General features: G+C 37.7%; 1 protein-coding gene across 2 annotated transcripts in view; it reads right to left on the bottom strand.

Moving 5' to 3' along the window:
- Sh2d1a (SH2 domain containing 1A) overlaps positions 1 to 17,981 on the bottom strand; it is a 28,235-nt gene extending 10,254 nt beyond the window's left edge. Inside the window, exons 1-2 of one of the 2 annotated variants that reach the window (XM_063280196.1) lie at positions 17,620 to 17,981; positions 3,900 to 3,963 (exon numbers count right to left, since the gene is read on the bottom strand). In XM_063280196.1, coding sequence (XP_063136266.1) covers positions 3,900 to 3,963; positions 17,620 to 17,756 — 201 coding nt within the window. In that variant the 5' untranslated portion in view covers positions 17,757 to 17,981. The remainder of the gene's footprint in view (positions 1 to 3,899; positions 3,964 to 17,619) is intronic. The other variant, NM_001109313.2, reaches the window with a different exon arrangement.
- Between the last annotated feature and the right edge of the window lie 3,468 nt (positions 17,982 to 21,449).

Raw genomic sequence — 21,449 nt, 5'->3', positions numbered from 1 at the left:
AACACGTAAACTAATCATCTTCCATAAAGTAAATTAGTAAGTAGGTGTGTAGTCACATGTATGATCAGAAGCAACAGAATTGTCTCTGCATTCCTTTCAGATTAGGAATAGATCAAGAAGTTTCTAGTGAAGCTGAGGTCACCAGACAGAAGAAAAAACTTACATTATTTACCAAGAGTGGAACCATCTCAAAACCACACTTCATTTAGAATAAATTTTTGAGGTTTATAAAAGCATTTTCAACAAAGGCATCATTTCTACAGGGACTGATAGTTAACACTTGACTATCCATGCTGACAGAGAAGACTAATAGCACTGAACATATAGAAGCAATTTGAACTTCAGATGCAGTATTTCTTTAGCAAATGACTGACCACATTTATGATGCTTGGCTTAAGCCGATAAGTAACTTGCTTACTAGCTAAAGATCTCCCGATGACCAACTATGCAGAAAGGCCCAAAGGCACAGAAATTGGCAGGAAGAGAACTGTATGATTTTGACAATGTATGGCTGACAACCTGTACGTTAATAAATGAAAATCGACAATGTAAATGTAGTCTCCAAGGACTGGGTTAATATCCTTGGCAGTGTTCTACCTAAAGTGAAAACCATGCACATTTGTCTTGTATAATCCATAGATTCAAGGTTCAATGTAATCTCCATCTTTGGTTTACCTAGTTTTCAAATGGATTATGCACAGATAGAAAGCTTTTTCTTTTTTCTCACAGTGTGGAAAACTAATTTTTTTCTGAACAAAGTACAGTACCACTTAGCAAATTTTGGAAAGTCATTTATCACACACAAAAAATCACCACAGAGAACACTATCCTTTCCATGAATTCGCTTCTTGTTCAAATTTGTGTATCTCCCATACTGCCACCTCTTAGTTATCCCATGGAAAGTTTTGACTCACATCTGGTCTTCAGTGAATTCTGGAGAAATTTCTTCCAGTCAAGTGGCATAAGTTCTGAAAATATGCACTATTTTAACTTGTTAATTTGCCTTAACAAGAAGGCAAATATTGTAGACAGAAAAAATGTAGTACATAATTCACAAAACAAAGAGAATTTTACCTCTTTCACACTTGGGGATAATCCATGCCAATTGTTTACACTCATGGTGCAAATAATTACAATATTATTAAATAATGAGGGTCAAATCAGACAACATAAAGGAATTTATGCTCAATAAACCCTCTCCTTCCTTCTTAAAATGATTACATATATGTAATAATGTGATATGATGTTATATGTAAAATTGGAGAAAACAAATTACAAAATCTAAGGATCCACATCCATCTCTTCCGCCCAAGACTTAGGCATCATTGAGTAAGAGGGGTGAAAAGAGTGTAAGGGCCAAAGGTGGTGGATGACTCCAAGGAAACAGTGTCTTCCAGACAAGCAGGACAATGTCACACATGAGTTCATGGCGGTTATAAAGGCATACACAAGACCCATGCAAGCCTAACCTGGACCAGATCCCAACGTGGAGGGAGGAAGTGTGCAGAGTCCCACACATCTAGCCAAGGAACCATTGGCAATCAATAGCTCCCAGGAGAAAAGGCAGTGTTCTTTAAAAGAATAGCCCCAGTAAGTAAATCAAGCTTCAGGGGAAGGCCACACAGCCAAGAATGTTTGAGTAGCACAAACCACACTGGCATATTTAGAAAAAACAGGAGTATACAAAGTTGGATGGAAAGGGGGGAAGAATGCATCTGGGAGGAGCTGGAAGACACGGGTAAATATGACCAAAACATATTTTACAAAATTCTCAAAGAAATAATTTTTTAAATTAAAAAAAAATCAAAGGCTCTCCATTAAAAAGTTCTACTGCTCTTCTGAAGGATATTTCTTGAGGGGAAAAAGAGTATACATAGCCAACCCATACACAAATCCATAAGTATCAGCTGCACAAAACTATTCTTTATCATAAGTCAAGTTGCTTATTAATTTGAAGTGATAGGTTTATTTAAGAAGTATAGTTTTTATTAGAATCGATACTGACTTTTCCATGGATAGTATCACTGTATTAATTATCCTGACACAAAGTAACATGGCCAGAAAGGGATATAGTATCGTACAAAGGAACATGCTCAAAGGATGTTATAAACTTGTCTTACGAAATGCATTGCTATGTACAGTAAATATATGGCAATAAAAAACAAAATTTATTTGAGGATATTATTCAATGGCATAGCAATTGCCTAAAATGCATGAGAACCTGGGTTTCATCCCTAATCCTAATTTTAAAAACCTGGAAGTTGAGCTGGAGAGATGGCTCAGTGGTTAAGAGCACTGACTGCTCTTCCAGAGGTCCTGAGTTCAAATCCCAGCAATCACATGGTGGCTCACAACCATCTGTAATGGGATCTGATGCCCTCCTCTGAAGTGTCTGAAGACAGCTACAGCGTACTCATATAATAAATTAAAAAAAGCGAAAGTTAAAGATAAAATTTAAAATATAAAATTAAGTAATTAATAACAACGTACTTGAAAATATTATAATTCATTTTCTCTATTCAAATGATTGTAATTTATACTTTGGTTTTTACTGACAAATTTGCAAGACTTTTTTAAACTTTTGTCTGGACTTTACTATTTAAATGCACATATTTATTAAGTTAGTAATAGACATTAATATTAACATCTATGCTTTCAAAAGGCTACTGTGAGTCATTTCCACTCTCAGCACGTACTGTTATAAGGTAAGAAACTAACTAAAATCTAAAGTTTGAAAACCACAGCTGTAGAAAGATCTTAGTCATTTCTTGGACTGACACAGTGGTGTGCAAATATTTCAATAAGAAACCTTTATTCTGAATAAATCTTATTCAAAGTCCTAGTTGATTAGGAAATCTAAAGAGATCTTACCCATTGAAGCCAAGATAGGTACCCAAAAGTACACCCACTCACCTCCTCCTTTCCTTCTGCAACCCCCTTCCCAGGGAGTCCCAAGATAGAAGAGAACCATGATTCTATAAAACATACTTTTAAAGCACGGCAATAGCAGGAAAGGATTCATTGTGTATATATGTTTGAAATTTTCAAATAATAGTTTTTATTAAATACAATATTCCCTCTTCTCTATTCCAACCACCCAGAGGCCTCTAATTTCAAAAGAGAGACCTCTTTTGAAGATCTTGCCTATGCACACAGAGCAGCATCAATTGCCTGTATGTTTGAACATGCCTCTGCTCCAACTCTTGTGCCTAGTAAGTTTGCACTAGATAACATACATGTTGTTGAGAAGTCTTCAGTAGTTCACAATTGTGGATGCTCACTGTGCATCAGCCTCTCCACCGAAGAGCTTCTTTAGTGGTATTGCCTCATACTCCTTGAAATGAGTCCCCTTAACAAATGCTGGTAGACTCACTTAACAAATTGCTTCCATCACAAGTGACCGTAGGAAGAACCGCACATGGAGTCTGAGTGCATTTGACGTGGCCAGGATTTTGTGCTGTAGTGTAATTCCCTGTTATATCTCCTGAAGGCCACTAGTGACTAGTAGGAAATAGAAATCCCAGCATGTTTGCTTGTATCCGTATCAGTTAGTATATGCTTTCTGTTGTTGTTATTATTATTATATTATTATTATTATTATTAAAATAATTATTATTTTAAAATTTTATAAAGGTACTGTAAGTTACACATGATCCTTCAAATTTCTTCATTTTTCCAAAATGATCCTACCTCACACAGTGGTGGCTAAATAGGTCTGGAACCAAACTTTTCTAAAGACTTCTAAATGAACCATCAGTGACTATAGAATTGAACATCAGTGATTTAAATATGATTAATATTTTGGGAGTGTGTGGTGTGACTTCTCTTTTTTAAAGCAAGCTAGATTTCAAGCACTTTTCTGATCCCCAGAGAAGCAAAAGTAAGTAAAAGAGCAGTACCTCAGCACTCCAAGAGCCTGTTTCTGTCTGGGACACTCGATACGTATAGATGTAACCTTGATACCTGTGAAAGAGCACATTTCCATTACTGATAGTTTGCAAAAGAAAAATGAATGCTGTAAACTCGAGCTTACTTTTATCTAAAAATCTTACATATACTGGATGTACATAGACAGCTTCCTGGCAGTCCCAGGAAGCAAAGCCATTGCATTTAATTTGCTTAAAAATTAATTCAGCCCATTCACAGTTTCTGGTGTTTTTTTTTCTTTAACGTAGTGTGGATTAATATACCTAAGTATTTCTCTAGTTAGAGAGACTAGACAAAAAGTAGCTATAGACCTGCTATCACTGACCAAAAAAATCATAAATTATTAAACAACTTTAACAAACCAGACTCTTACTGTTTTTTAAGAATACAGTCTTAAGCTAAAAGTGGTTGACTGAAATAAGACCCAATTAAATTAGCAGTAATACTGACAGTATTAATTATTAAAATAAGTATATCATGCTATGAAATACAATTATTCTTATATTACAATTATAATAAATAGTACTATACTATTACTATACCGTTGTATAACATTGCAGTATAGCAGTAATAGTAATTGAATTTTAAAATGGAGTATTGTAGCATGGAATGCTATCCAGCCCTTGAAATAATTAAATTCTGGTATTTACAACACGATAAATAAAACTGGAGGATAGGATGTCCAATAATTCAGGCACAGAACACCCCCTCCCCAAAAAACACAAGTATCTATTTTTCCTTACATGAAGATGCTAAAGTGTTGACATCAAAGAAATACAGATTAGGGTGGTGATTACTATGGGGCTAGAGACATGGCTGAAATGTTAAACGGATTTATTACTCTGACAGACAACCCAGCTTCAATTCCCAACCCCCTCCCAGTACTTCACAACCATCTGTGACTCCAGTTCCACCATGATCACCAAGCGAGTGCATGGTGCACACACATACATGCAGGCAAAATACTCACACATAAAATATGTGTGAAAATATGTTATAAAAGAGGGATCTGCATTCAGGTGTGGCACTACCCGTAAAATCCTGAACCTGGATCTGGACCTGGGTGGAAGCTACATAGGCCAGCCCACCAGCAATCCTGTGCTATGCCACCAGGACTAACCTTCCTGCCTTACCCAGGCAAGGGACACATCCAGCTTCCCTGCTCTCAGGTCCTCAGAGCTGGCTCACCTATGCCCCACTATCAGGTCTGGCTCTACTTTGCTGCCCAGGCAAAGTGTGGGGCCACTTCTTCTGAGTGTTGCAGCTGTAGTTTTGTTTGTTTGTTTGTGTATAATCCATTATTATTATCTATCATTATCAGACTGTGCATAAGCAAACCAGACATTTTTGCTCCTACTTCACTGTGCTGGTTAAGGGTTTTTTTTTTTTTTTTCTTTTCTTTTTTTTTTTTTTTTTTTTTTTTTTTGTCAACTTGATACAAAGTAGTCATTTGAGAAGAGGAAACCTCGATTATGAAAATGAATCTATCATGCTGGCCTGTAGGAAATCTGTGTGGGCATTTTTCTAGACTAATGATTGATGTGGAAGGGCCTAGCCCACTGCTGGTGCTCTACCTCTGTATGGATTCTATTTAAAAACCAAGTTGAGCAAGCCATGGGGGAGCAAGGCAGTGAGCAGCATTCCTTCATGGTTTCTGCTTCACTTCCTGCCTCTCTCTACCTTGAACTCTTGCCCTGATTTCCCTCAATAAGGAACTTTAAGCTGGAAGATGAGATAAACCCTTTCCTCGCCACGTTGCTTTAAATCACTGTGTTTACCATAACAACAGAAATAAACCCTTTCCTCGCCACGTTGCTTTAAATCACTGTGTTTACCATGACAGAAATCACGGCAGAGCACTTAGTGCCACTGCTCAGCAATTCTCCAGTCTACACCTCTCCTACTTTCCGCAGCCACAGGCCACCACCGTGCTACTCTTAATCTCCATGGGAACGACTTTCTTATATTCCACATATGAGTCAAAACATGTGGTACATGACTTTCTGTGTCTGCCTTATTTCACTTAGCATAATGACTTCAAGTTATAGCTCCATTTTGGCAAATTACATGATTTCGTTCCCTCTGTGGTTGAACAGACTTCCATTCTGTTTACGACTCCCTTTTCTGGGCTTGCTCAATTGATGGACCCTCGTGCTATTTCCATTTCTTGGCGTTGGAAAGTACTGTTGCAATGAATCTCAGAGTTCAAATATCTCTCCGACATACTGCTCACATTTCCTTTGGATGCATCCTCGGGTGTGGAGAGCTGAACAGTGCAGGACTTCTCGTTTCGTTTGAAGATCTTCTATGCTGTTTCCCATCTTTTTTTTTTTATTAACTTGAGTATTTCTTATATACATTTCGAGTGTTATTCCATTTCCCGGTTTCCGGGCAAACATCCCCCTCCCCCCTCCCCTTCCTTGTGGGTGTTCCCCATCTTGAATATGGAATATTCCATATTTCCAAAAGATTGCCCTATCTACATTTTTGTTAATAGTGTATAATGTTTCCCCTTCCCCACTTCCTCATTCGTACTTGTTATCTTTACTTTCTTTGATAATAGCTTTTAGTATTTATTTGTTGTTTACTCATTTATTTGTAGTGGACTGATGGAATAATCTTGTGATTTTGAGTTTCATTTCCCTGGTGATCGAAGTACTGAACATTTTTTCATTACTTTTCCTTTTACAAAGATTTATTTTACTTTTATTTTATGTGTTTGATCTTTGTGTTTGCATTTATGTCTGTGAATTATGCATGTGCAGTGCCCATGGAGGCAGGAAGAGAGCATTGGCTTCCCTGGAACTGGAGTTACAGACAGTTGTGAGCCACTATATGGGTTCTGGGAATGCCCAGCTCCTCTGGAAGAACAGCCAGTGCTCTTAACCACTGAGTCATTCCTCCAGCCTCTCATAATGTTCTTAAAAAATATGTCTCTACTAGAAACGTAAGGTGACCTTCATGCTGAATTTTCAAACAAGTTTTGAATCTGAATATAAATAACTTATGTTTCTGTCATTGTTCTTAGGCACAGGATTGGATCGATGGGTATCCTTGGTTAGTAAATACATTAGTCTGTTTAAATCACTGTGTTTAAACTTAAAAGAGTAGATGATACTAAAATCTTACAAAGAGAAGGCTGAGTTCGTTGCTCACATTGGCATTAAGTCCCTTTAGGATTAAAAAGCCTTTAAATATTTGAATTAAAGTGTTATGCCTTTAACCAATATCTATCAGCACTAATTACCCAACAAACTACAAAAGACATTTAAAATACTCTAATCGGGTTCATTTGACTTGGGAAATTGGACAAAAGACCAATTTAAAGGTTGGTGTGATCACAAAACAAATGTTTTCTTTTTGTAACATAGACTTATCAGAGTATTCAAGTCATATATAAAATAACTTACTATTTGCGTATATGCAATAGGCTAAATAAACTACTTTACTGTTAAGGTCTTATTTTTTAAGTAATTGAAATCAACCTTAAACACACCAATTTTATTAAGTATTCAACAGGGACCAAGACAAGAGCTTTCATTTCTGCTTTTCACCATGGGATCTTGAAACATGATTCAAGAGAGTTTCTTAAAGCTGTCCAGAAAATGGAGATAGAAGCAGGGCCCTTGGTTCTATTTTTCCCTTTGGGAAGCAGTCAATGTGAATAATTCACAGTAACTTTAAGGGTAATGATATAGAAAAAAAACAGTGCTTAAAATCTCAACAATAGCACTTGGGAGATAACTCAGTTGATAAAGTGTTTGCCTGAAGGCAGGAAGACCTGAGTTCAATGTCCTGAACCCATGCTATGCATGACGCTGTGCATTTGTAGTTCCAACATTGAACCCCTGGGGCTCACTGGCCAGCCAGCCCACGAAGGTTGGTGAGCTCCAGAAAAGTGAGAGAGTACCCATTTTAAAAAGTTAAGATGGAGAACTCCTGAGGACTAGCACCTGAAGCTGTTCTCTGTCTTCCATTCACATGTGTACACATAGCTACAAGCACTTATACACACATACATATACACATATACATGTGTACACACAAAAAATAAAAACTCAGTAATTTAAACGAAATGGTAAGCAATCTGTCTTCCAGATTCTGAAGCAATGGGCCTCTAAAATATACAATGGATAGACTTCTTTACCATTATTCACCTTCATTTAGTCAAAATAAATGAGTATGTTTTGAAAATTGTTTCCTAACGAATCTGATCTTATCTCACGTTCGGTTAAGCAGCAGGAACCTGAGTACCACTTCAAAAGCTCTTACCTTCTTCAGTCTCCAAACAAGCTGATGTCAATGGCACATACATTTTCTCATGATTAACGTGTCTGATATTAACAATTACCCCACCCCAAGCCCTTGAATTCTGAATGAACAAACTTTTCTTTCAAATAAATCACAAGCGTGTGACTTCTGTTTTCAGTCATATAACTTACTGAACAAGCATCCTCCAAAGACAACATTCATAATAATATGCCACGGATGGGAGAAATCTAAAGCAGAACAACTCAAATTGCATTCCTCAGATCACAGCACTTGGGAGGCACCTGATATGGGTGCTGGGAACCAAACTCAGATTCTCTGGAAGAGTATCAAATGCTCTTAATCACATAATATGCTTCTTAACACCACATCTATGCTCTGTCTGTAGAAAATCAGTGTTAAAGGAAAAATCAATAAGTGTTAATAAAAGCCATAAAGTGTACATATCTTTAACCAAATCACGTCCCTTATCATCACACACTCCAAGGAAATAAGTCAAAAGAAAAGTATAAGTTTTTAATAGTAAAGTAAAATTAACATAACTACTCTGAGCAAGTAAACATTACTCAAAATAAGAGACTAGTTTTTAGATATGCCCTCAAAAATGTGTGTTATTAAAGGAGAAATAAAAATTACATCAAAATAAAATGATTCTTCACAGACAGGAAAGTACTGTGAACCAACAGTTAGAAGCATACCTGCTGAATGGGAAAAAAGCATTTGCAAGCCATCAACCTGATAAGGCTTAGTATCCAGAATATCTAAGATCTGAAAAAAACTCAGTAAGAAAACAAAGTGATTGAAAATGGGCAAAGGACCTGAACAGATTTTTCCCAGAAGAATACACAGAAAATGGGCAAAAAAAAAAGTACAAAAAGAAATCCAACATCATTCATCATTGGAGAAATGCAAATTGAGACCACACCTGTTTGAATGGCTCTTACCAAAAATATGAAAGGTGAGTATTGGGAGGGTGTGGAGAAAGAGAACACTTGTACTCTGTTGGTGGGGAATGCAAATTAGTAGAGTGATTGTGGAAAACAGCAAGGCGGTTCCTCGCAAAATAAAAAAAAATTAAATTTCATGACTCAGCAACAGAATGACTGGGTGTATATCCAAATGAGATCATTATGTTGAAGAGTATGTGCTCCCCAGTTCAGTGTAGTGATATTTACAATATAAAGGATAAGAAATCGACCTTAGTGTACAACACTGGATGGATGATACATGAAGAAAGTATGATATAGACATGCTGCACCTCATATGATGGATCTAGATTTTAAAACGAAGACATGGAAATAAACTGAGAAAAAAGACCTGAGAAGAGAAGACAAAATGAGCTATGGGGAAAATATGTTCAAAATATATTCTACATGTAAGAAAATATTATAATAAACTCATTTTGTACAATATGTGCTAATTATTAATGATTGAAAAACAAAACCCAAAATATATATGTAATTGAATATCATTCAAACTTAACGAAAAATGTTATCTATTTTTGACAACAGGGATGAACCTGAAGGACAGACATTATGTTAAATGAAATAATCCAGGCACAGAAAGACAAATATTACAAGATCTCAATTATGAATAGAATCTAAAACTACTGACTTGACAGAAGCTGTGATGCTGTGCCTTTGTTAATCACAAATTAGAAAAAAACATGTGATTTGTTTTCTAAAATTGCGACATGCTTCCAACTTCCTCTATGAATATAGACAAATCAAGAAATGGATCCATTTTTACTTCCTTCTCCCACTGAGATGTTTTTGGAATTGATCAGCAGTCCAGCATTTAGAATTTAAAACAGGGGAGTGTTTAAATTGTTGCTGTTAATTTATTTTTGTAAGTAACACATAGAAAAAGTATGTTTTAGTCCTTGCTGACGCTAAAATTTGACTTTATTTCATCTAAAGCTGTCCCCAATGCTTTTAAAAGGTGTTCAGACTAGCAATGAGCAGGTACAAAGCCATGACGTTTATTTCTCAATTATTTCAGTGAGTCAGTATGATGGGTACAACTTCGCTTCAAACCAACAAACCCACATCAACTTTCTTGATGCCAATTAAAGGACTTCCCAAGAGAAAAGCTGCAAGTACATGTGACTTATATGTTCATACTGTGAATATTCCGAGCTAGTCCCCGTAGCCTCACTTACACAATATATTTACAAATGTATACAACATTTGTAAGACACCATTATGAAACAGATGTTGAGAAACTTTTGGTGCTGATCTGAACTCATTACATAGGTCAGACTGACTTCAAATGCATGGTAATCCTCACACCTCACCTCCCAAGTGCTGAGATTGCAAACAGGGGTCACCATACCTGCTATAACTAAATTTTGAATAAAATATATTACATCCATAGTGACTTTCCCATACATACAAAGTCTTCAATACTAAAACTATATTCCCCCTCAAGACATGTATAATTTTCTGTTGTCCAAACTTCCTTCTTTTGGAGTGGATATGAATTTCCAGTACAATCTAGTCATTCAATATCCAGACTAATGGTATATCTATGTAATGATCCTATTCTTACAACCACCACTTGCTAATCCAGGGCAAAAGAAAATTTGAAGCACTTGAGCAAGGTAAAATTCCTAGATAAGGGGCAGAGTTACAGGGGATGGAGAGATGGCTCATCGGTTAAGACCACTTCCAGAGGTCTTCGATCCAATTCGCAGCAACCACATGGTGGCTCACAACCATCTGTAATGAGATCTGATGCCCTCTCCTGGCATAAATATAAAAATCATCTTGTCAGATTTTACTTAAAGAAAGAAGAAAAGAAGCAGACTTGCAATGTGTGCTCAGAGAGTCTTGCAAAAAGGTCTTGACGCTTAATCGTCGTTGTGTGATGCATTTCTTAAATTAGTGGGAATGAATGAACATTTTGGTCTTAACAGCAATTTCAGAAGTATAATTCTCCACAAAAAGATTGAGTCTGTAAAGATAGAGCTAAAACATTCTGCTGAAGACAGAACAGGAGAGGTAGGTGGGATGGGGGAGGAGTGGCTAACAGATCAACGCAGGCTTCCTCCACATTTAAACTAAATGGCAACTTCAGACTAACCTTGAGGCTTCAATTTCACATTGTTAACCAGGGTCAGAGTTTAGCATATTTTGTCTGTGAACTGTCCCTTTCATAGTTGACATGTAACAAATTTAATACTAGCCTAGTTTTTGTGCTCACTCTACCTTGAATAAATTCTACCGAGAAAATCCAAAATAATTTTAGCGACCAAAAAGATGTGGCAGCAATAAACATAGCCAGAAGAATTTAAAAAAACAGATGTCTGGGCAAGCAGATGTCTCAATAGGTGCTACAATAGGTACTTAATGGGCTAGCACAATGCCTGAGACCCACACGGAATCAGGAGAGAACCAACGTACATGTACTCAAACATACCACACACACATAAATACCTAAATACATACGTAACTAAATGAGGAATGTAAAATGATAAGAACTAAAGTGTGGTTTCTTGTTAAATTTTATAACCTGAAATTCATCGCCATATTCTCCTTTGCCACGCCGTTTCCTGCTAGTACAACCGATAAGCTGGAGTTTCATTGTACTACGTACATATCGTCTACTTCTGGAATTCGGTTGTATGGTAGGCACTTTATTTCCAATTCAAAAATCTCCATATCTGCTACAGGGATATTTGTTCATTCATTTTTATTGCTGCTCTATTCACGATAGCTGGGAAATAGGAAGAGCCTAGATGTCCTTCGACTGATGAACAGATAACAAAAACTGGGATATGCTTACAGATGGAATTGTATTCAGTGATTAACAAAAATGAAATTTGCAGGTAAAAGAATGGAACTGAATACAGTCATTCTGAGTAACCCACAAATATCACGTGTGTTCTCCCATTTGTGATTGTAGTTAGCTTTGAGCCTTGCGATATGTGTGTTTCATTTGGAATACTCATAGAGGTCAGGGATCATGGAGTGGCTGCTTTCAAGGAGAGAGAGATAGAATGCACAAGTAGAAAGAATGAAAAAGGAATACTAGAACAGGAAGGGTGATGGTGGGAAGGCAGAGTAGAAGACAGAGTTCAGTGAAAGATAATTAACAGTAAAACCCTCTCAAAAAAGTCATACGTAAGGCTACTAATGTAGATGTTTCCTAAGTTAAATAAATGTACACATATGTAAAAAGTGTTAGGGTGGAGTTACTCCACAACAGGATAACCACTAGACATCATATGTTACCAAATAAAGTTCCTGGTACCAGGAATGGATTATGACTTGTTGGCCAATGAGGTCCCATAGAGCACCATTACAGGCCATTGCCAGTGTCCTTCATTACCCTCCAGAACTTGGCAGTAAAACCCTGTTGCTGAAGACACCACACCCGTGAGGCATAGAACACAGCAAAATCAAGCTGGTGCAGACCTGGAAGCTTCATCTGTATGGGCTAATCCATAGTGCTGGAAGGTGCACACTCTCAGAGGAGAAATGTGATCACCAATGTCAGCCCTCAAAAAAGAACAAGAAGATAACTCTTTTATCCAAAAACGTATATGGCAAATGATGTCATTCTGTGCCTTCGAGGCTAAAAAATTATAAATGCATTTCTTCTTCTGAATCTTTCATCAGAGAAGCATAAACTTAGCTGTGTACAGAGATACTAATTGTAGATATATGATATTTTTCCAGCTTATCTTTAAAAATATTTTAATTAGTTTTTCTCTGTGAGACAACCTAGGGAAGTGGCTATTTATCTTAGAGTGAAAAGTAACAACTTGTGAGGGTATAACATGTACCTCAATGAAAGAAACTTGATATAGCCAGAAAAAAAGAATAGAAGAAAATCTTACACCGTATCTTTGAAAAGTCAATTCTCTAAAGATGGTAGTTTTTCCTTAATTTATTATTGATGTTAATTTCATCTAATTTAACATATTTATTTTAGATTTCATCACAAAAAAATAGTAGACAAGAATACCTATTAACTTTTGAGTATGTTTGAAAAGTACAATACACTAATACAATTAACATAAGTACAAAAGATAAATTGAACCAAATAATCAAAAAACAATAACCATATTGTAACTATTCAGTTCTTTTAGTTTTTGGTAAAGGGGCCCAACAAATGAAAATTGGAAATTCTATTTAGTAAGCTATGTTGGAGTGTTGAAAATCCACTTGGAAATAAATCAAATTAGATCTTTTAGACACATAAAAGTAAAATTCAAATAGAATTAAAGAGTAGACTATAAATTAATAAAACCATGTATTTAAAACAAAAGTGAAGTTTTATGTATCTGTAGAGAAAAGATTTTCTAAGCTGAGAAGCAAAGGCAAAAAAAAATCAAGCATTTGATGCATTTTAGTACTAAAAACATGAAATAAAAGTATTAAATAACAAACACCAAACTGAGAAAGGATATCTACAGCATGTTAAGGGGTGTGTGTGTGTGTCTGTGTGTGTGTGTATGTGTGTGTGTGTGTGTGTGCAAAGCAAAAGGATCCAAATCATGAAGTGAATAAAAATATGCAAATAGTTTACAAATGGGGATAAATAGTTCAACAACCACATTAAAAACATTTAGTGCTAGTAACAAAAGCTAAAATATGAAAAATAGAGTATAAATATAATAAAAATTAGACATCAAATTTCAAAGGGAATTATTTTTAACAACAATACTCATTGGTAAAGGAAACTACACATTTAAACTAGAATACTCATTTAGGCAAAAATGTATGGTGATCAGTTCTATGTAGAAATTATAGTTTAAAAGTATTGAATCATTCAGTTGTCAAAATAAGAAGCTGGTGTACATGTACAAAATCATCCAAAAACAAAATTAGTCAAGAAACAATAAAATAAGAGATTAGTCCTGAAGAATATGGTTCATATACAACTTAGCTGAACTAAAATACAGCTCTTATAAGATAATACCTTGATTTATTTGTGAAAATATTGCTTATGAGTCAGCTTTTTTCATACTAAATGGGAATTGCAGCAAAATGTAATGAAAGGATGTCCATGTTCCAGAATATTCATTCTACTAAAGCACAACACTTTATTTAAAACTTAATGGAATGGTAGGGGTTGGGGGTTTAGCTCAGTGGTAGAGCGCTTGCCTTGCAAGCACAAGGCCCTGGGTTCGGTCCTCAGCTCCGGAAAAAAAAAACAAAACTTAATGGTAGTTATCTTTAAGTCATAATATTATGGATGATTTTTTCCTTAAATTCCATTATGTTTCAAACTTTATATCCCAAATACAAAAGGCTATTTTGATGAACTCTTAATTCTCATTTTTATTTAGAGCAAACATTGGAAGAGACTATTTTGATGAACTCTTAATTCTCATTTTTATTTAGAGCAAACAATTGGAAGAAACGCTTCTTGTTTTAAATGAAGGGTAGCAATCCTAGAAATGGGAGACTTTTACATTGTTTAAAACATTTTGTTTTTGAAAAACTAACAGGACAAAAAGGTCATGTCTGAGATTCACTCTAGGAAAGAGGCACATATTGTTTGAAAGGACAATTTTAAGCATGGTTTGAACCATACAATAAAAATAGAGTGAGTTGAAGTTTAAGAACACCTTCTTGGTTAATGAGAATAAACAAAACATGGAATAAGATGCCACTGAGCAAGCCACCATTGTTGTAGGTTTTTTCATGCATATATGATTTATTTTCTTTCTACTCTTCATCCTACAATTCAGTATTTTGAGTTAGGAAGTACGTTATGTTCCAAATAACATGTTGCACATACCATGTAGTGCCAGTGAGAGAGAACAAAATGTTTGTGTATCTCCAAGGGGACACTCAACTAAAAACAAACAAAACCTGAAGCACTTATCAAAGGCGAGGAAAACATTCCTCTTATTTTTCTTGTCTCTTTCCTCCACAGTTTTCTGGCCATAACTGTGAAAACCCATAAACAGGGCTAGAGACTCAAGGTAGAGAATTCACCACGTCTATAGGAAAAGGTTTTCAAAATGAAATTGGTCAACAGCAAGCAAAAAAAAAAAAAAAAAAACCAAAAACAAAAAACAAAAGAAACAAGCAAACACCTTACATTTATACAGCATCCCCTGTCAGTGAAAACCAGAAGGCTGAGAATTTCCTTACATGGTTCCGGCCTATGTGCCCAAACACCAAGGTTTCTTTTCTTCAAGATTTCACTTACAACCATGTTTTATAACAACCGGTTTCTATTTTACGCAGATGTAAGGTGAAGCCCCAGAGAACTTGAGTGACTTCCTAGAGCCCCCACCCTGGCCTCTTAGCCCGATGCTCTTGCTAATGAAGAGTACAATATGGCTGAACAGTTCATCTAATTCCAAATTGTGTGCTGAGTGCCTATTATGTACCAGGATATGCTCCTGGTACTGGAGACCATGTTTGCTCCTTCATGAAGGTAGTTTGTGGTAGACCCCACATATAAGTAAACAAGCTAATGTTAGTAAGTTTAAAGTTCCTTGAATAAAGGTAATCGGGTAGCAGCCCAGAGAGGCCACTTAGGTTCGTTAATGATCAGGAGATGTAATGTCGAATACAGGTGTAAAATCCTGAGAAGGAAGCAGGCTTAGTTACCTAACAGAGGTGATCGGGTGCTATGAAAAGCACAAATCTGAGGTACACTGTCTCCAGCCCTCTCCCCTACATAGGCTGCATTTGAACTTTTATCTTTTCCTTTTGGTTAAGGAGCATGCTACCTCTATTATCAGTGTGTCCAAAGCAACCTGTTTCACTCACCATCCTTCATCTTTTCACAAGAAAAAAATACCCTAAGGAGTGTCATTGGCTTTCCCAGCTCTTCTTAGGGATCCACTTAGGAACATGAAGGTCCAAGCCCAGGGCTGGGTGTCTAGCTTAGTAAAAAAAAAAAAAAAAGCATTTTGGAGGCTCATGTAAAATCTTGGATTCTTGGATTCTCTCCCCAACACTGAAAAATTATTTTTCCATATATTTACCTTGAAGCCTTTATGATGAATGTATTTGGCATGATCTGCAAACTGCCAAAAGTAAGGCTTGGCCATTTTTAAAAAATCAATATACAATGACAATCCTTTCACACCAGCCTCAATTTAATCTTTATTTTCTGGCCCAGAAACTACTTCAAATTTTTGCAGTGTATCATCATGTACAGAACTCACTACCAAGCACTGTTTTGTTTTTGCTTTTAGGTAGACTGTACTGTACTAGAATGAGGCTGTGTGTGTGTGTGTGTGTGTGTGTGTGTGTGTGTGTGTGTGTGTGTGTGAATACCCTGCTTACAGTAGTGCCTAAACTGGGTCCTTCTGGAGACTTCCTCAAGAAGTACTGAAATAATTTGTCCAAAAAGAGACCAATAATAAACCAGACATATCTGTTGAGTATCAAAGCCCAGCATTTACTTTTTCTTTTCTAATACATGGAGGCATCATCTTCATCATCCCTTGGAATATGAAACCCATTTAAAATCAAGGGCTAAGAGACTGATTTTCGGAGAGAACAAGCTTTAGAGTCCAACTACGGTAGGGTTCGCTCGGGGAGGTTGGGAGCCAGGATGCAGCTGCACCTGGTTCAAAATGGGGCAAGAGGCTGAGAACAGTCTAGGCAAAGGTCAAAGTGGGGTCAGAAGAATGATGTTTTCTTTCTGTGCTCTTTAAAACTATTTATTGTCAGTCCTATCTTTTACGGGACACACCACGTTTTTAAACTCATTCCGCCTCTTATAAGCAAGGTAACAGCATCACGAGAAAGGCACCTCTGCTCTTTCACACACTTCCTCTCCAGAGCTGTGCTGCTTTAGTGTTCTTTGTTGTTGTTCATTAGGGTCGTACACTGTGTAGCCCTGGTGGGCATGGAACCGGCTGTGTTAACCAGGGTAGCTACCTGTAACTCACACACATCTGTCTGCCTCTGCCTTCCCTGAGGGGCATTCCGAAAATAATGAATTCCATTTCCTGGTTGGCCACTTCTCCGAGCATTTGTTAGATGCTTTTCTTTTGGGGTACCATTTTCAATCACACTTGTAGAGATTGATAGAGAAAGCTTTTCCTTTGCCTTAATTCGTGGCCCAGAAGACAAAATAGTCCAACATCCCAGAGCTCCAGAGCCGAAGTCTAGAATATGGGCCTTTCTCAAAGTAAAGGTAAATTCTAGGCCATGTTTTCCCATTCTGAAGGCTATTCAGTGAAGCTGCCACAACCGAACTGGGGAAATGCAGTAGATAAATCCCCAGGGAGGGACATACATCCAAGTACTGCCTGCCACACCCCTGGGCAGAGTCCTGGGCCAGTAAGAACTGGAAGAGTACTCAGTTCCTGCTGCCTGTATTCCCTCTGTTCCTTTGCCAAGAGTTGTAACCCCCTCCCCTGCCACTCCCCCCCGGACCTCCCCTGAAAGGGCAGGATACACATGCTATAAGCCTGCCATGACCACAAGATGTACTCACAAAACACACAGGCAGTACACGCCAGGGACACTCTCGCTGTCTCGCAGCAGATAGCTTCCATCCAGCCCCGTAGCGAGTAAGAGCTTCTCCCCCATCTCCCTGCTGATTTTGCCGTGGTACACAGTCACCGCATCCATGCCTAGCAAACTCTTTGATGGGCTCAGAAGGACGATGGTAAGAGGAAGACTTTGCGCTGCTGCTGTTGCTGCTGCAGTGGCTTGCTGGGCACAATCAGCCACCTGACTCCCAGGGCAGCCAGTATGAAAAAAAAGAGAGAGAGAAATGAGCACCCTAACAACAGGATGTTGTCTACCTGCCTTAAAACCTCTTCTCACACTTCAATTAAGGCCAGCTCAGCAGTTTAACAGGTTCAAACTTGTCATGGGTTTGATCACCCTAGTCTCCAACACAGAGTTCGTGGTGGGGGAGGGGCACACTGGAAAAGTGAACACTTGCAGCATTTGAGCTGTGCCAGCAATGCAGACAGAGCTTGCACAAAGATGAGAAGCTTGATAGGGCTTTTCTTGTGTGGTTCCTGCAACCTGTGAAGCCCTCGGCAATGACTTGGCTGAACTGGTGAACAAAAGAATGGCTGATAGAGGTAAATGGTACTTGTCATCATGAGGGGCAGAAACGGCCTGACAAAACAAAAGCATAAAAACAGCCCAACTACAAAACCAGAGTCTGGCTCTGAAGCTTCCACAGCATTCCCAAGTACTATTGAACTGTGCACTTTGGGACTAGATGTTCCTGAAAAAACTCTCTTTTCTTCAATGATGACAGAGTCCGGGACCTCCCAGATGAAGTTTTCTACCTCTAAGCCGTATGCCAAATCCTTGAATACACTTAGGCCCAAGCAAAGATTTTTTACCTTAATGTTTTTTTTCCAAGATCCAAAAGTATCAGTTTAGTCACACACACAAAAAAATTGTCATGGTATTACAAAATATTGCAGATAACTGAAGGGCTTAAAAAGAGCAAATCCTTCTATTGGCGCGTTATCATCATCATCATCATCGTTATTAAAATCCAAGCATTTCTTCTTTCCCTTTTCACCCTTTTCACCATCGAACGAACCCTGTTCTCCTTCAGCATCGTTATCACATGCATATATGCATGTTCATATAATTCCTGAGCACGTTACACAGATACAGTTGTATCTGTCTAATGCTATTTGTATGTACGTTTTCAGGGCTAGCCATCTGGTACTGGATGAGCAATTAGTATGCCCTTCCCTACGGTGACCACTACACCCGGTTTTACTCAGCTGCCTGTAGTTCTTCCTATAGGGCTGCTGGCTTGTGGGAGTTTTCTGTCCAGTTTGTTGTATGTGACCTTCTATGCACCCTTTGGTGTATGGGGCTAGGCCAGAATCATTGTGAATATAAAATCCACTTTGCGTCACTGCACAGGGGTTGATAACTGTGTTGTAACTTCTATTCTCATACATAAATGCCTACCTACATCCATGTTAAAAACATCAGAGGTTCACCTAACCAGGACTCTATTGGAAACAAAGCTAATACTTTTGAAATCAATTACAATGAGGCATTTTAAATATGAAAAGAAAAAGGGGATCCTCTTTTATTGAGTCATATGGACAGCACCCCACCTATAGTGTAACTGCTAGAACATTGAGTGTCACATAGGTTTAAAACAAAACCTAACCATTTTCTTTTTGGTCTCTGAACAACTCTGTACAAATCATCTACAAACATAGGAACAGAGAAACCTGGATCTGACGAAGCCAGCATCCCATGCATTCTTTTCTTTCTGTTTCATTCTGCATTGCTAAAATAGCACACTTGTCAAAGCAGCCAGGTACAGTGGGCTTCAGCACAACGAACATCGCATCAAAAGAGAACAGTTAAATTATAAGGTAATAGTACAGCTCTCACATCCAGTACCTTATTGTCACCTCACAAGCAAACTGACAGGTGTGCCAGCCCACCAGTGCAGTGTTGATGAAAAATACTGACATCTTTGCTTGGCTGCTACACAGGCAGTAAGCCTGAGCCTGTCTTTGGCAAATTCAAACTTCCCACAGAGCTTGAAGTGTAGAGAACAGAGGAACTGAAATAGCTTTCTTCGTTCTCCATTCCTGTCCCCACGATACAGGAAGACAAAGATCATATAACAGAGAAGGGGAGATAATAGTGGCACCAACAGACAAAGAGCTAAGGAATGGGTCCCATTTATGAGAGGAAGAATCTGCTTGTGTGTCGCCTGTCTCTTCCACTTGACCTTGAGGTCCATATCAGCAGGGTTTATATACGTTGTTTGCCACTGTATCCTCGGTGACTGGCACACAGTGGATGAATTTAGTGAATGAATAAATGTCTGAAATTAAAGCTGTCAAGAAAACAATCCGAAATTATCCCCCTCTTGTCTGTCTGTCTCTCTTTCTCTGCTTCTTGATCTCACTCTATGTGTTTCTCTCTGTCTCTCTGTTTCTCTGTCTCTGTCTCTCTGTCTCTCTGTCTCTTTCTCTGTCTCTCTCTCTCTCTCTCTCTCTCTCTCTCTCTCACACACACACACACACACACACACACACACACACACACACACACACACAGTGCTTTTCCATGCCTTTGGTTCCCCTTAGAGACAGCAACGGGAATTGGAAAGAGCATTAGTGAAATAATTATGAGGTCAAATTGTACTCCACCTTTTAGCACTAAATAGTTTCCTCTCTGAACCTTATTTTCTCCGTCTGTCAAATGGAATTGAGCCAGGTGAACCCTAAGTGTCATTTCCAGACTCAACATTCTATAGGATAGATAAATAAATAAATAAATAAATAAATAAATAAATAAATAAATAAATCACGCTTCTTTGTAGAAAAACACAGGGGTAGCTCTTTTTTGGTGGAAGATCTTGAAGTCTCAATAGGAAGAGGCATTTGTTCTCATTGTTTTTAAAATAATCTCAGAAATAAAAATCATTTTAGAGGATAAGAGCTTTATATTTTAAAGAAAACTTTCTGAATATAGATGCCATTTAAATCAAACACAAAAACATGGAAAGCTAGAAAAACTGGCAGGCAAGGTTGAAAGGGTCTTCTTGTCTAAACTTGTCACCTCCTGAGATATCTGAGCAGTGACAGGATTTTGCATGTGGATGCCCTGTCTGAGGTGCTAATTGTCTGTATTCCAAAAGCCTGGGGATATTCTGGAGCCCAGGTAGATTAAAACAAGGATGCCAAGGGTGGTCTGTTCTGTAGAGTAGATAGGACATTTCAGAATCTTTTTCTCTAACCTTTCAAAACTACCTTTGTTCTTCTACCAGTTTGTCTGAAATGTGTGAATTCTCCTGTGACCATGTTATGATGTGGGGAGTTTACACATACTCTTGGCACTTTAATTTACTTCCTTTACAAAAGTAAGAAAAAATAGTCTGAGAGAGAGAGAGAGAGAGAGAGAGAGAGAGAGAGAGAGAGAGAGAGAGACACTCTTTTCGCTAACACCTGAGTTTATTTATAAGGCTATTTTTTTTCCTAAATGCCCTTTTCAAAGAGAGAGAGCAGACACAAGGTTGCTGTGGGCATTTGTTTAAACCTGTTAAATATACGTATTATTCTTCCAGCTACTAATAACCTTCTACTGTATGTCAGATGCAATGGTTGGAACTTAAGTTAGAAAGAAGAAAATCATAGTTTATACCTGTTCTCAAGTAGCTCATAGTAGGATGCATACAGACAGTTACATTCCAGCTCCTGGGTTGAATGCTTAGAGCCCATCTGGTGGCATTATTTTGGGACAGGGTAGAAATGTTAAGACGTGGGCCCTACCAGGAGGAAGTAACTCACTGAGCTTCTGAAAGGTACAGCT

This window comes from Rattus norvegicus, chromosome X (genome assembly GCF_036323735.1).
Source record: "Rattus norvegicus strain BN/NHsdMcwi chromosome X, GRCr8, whole genome shotgun sequence".
NCBI lineage: Eukaryota > Metazoa > Chordata > Mammalia > Rodentia > Muridae > Rattus > Rattus norvegicus.
The sequence above is the reverse complement of the archived record's forward strand: the minus strand, read 5'-3'. Positions and strand labels throughout refer to the sequence as shown.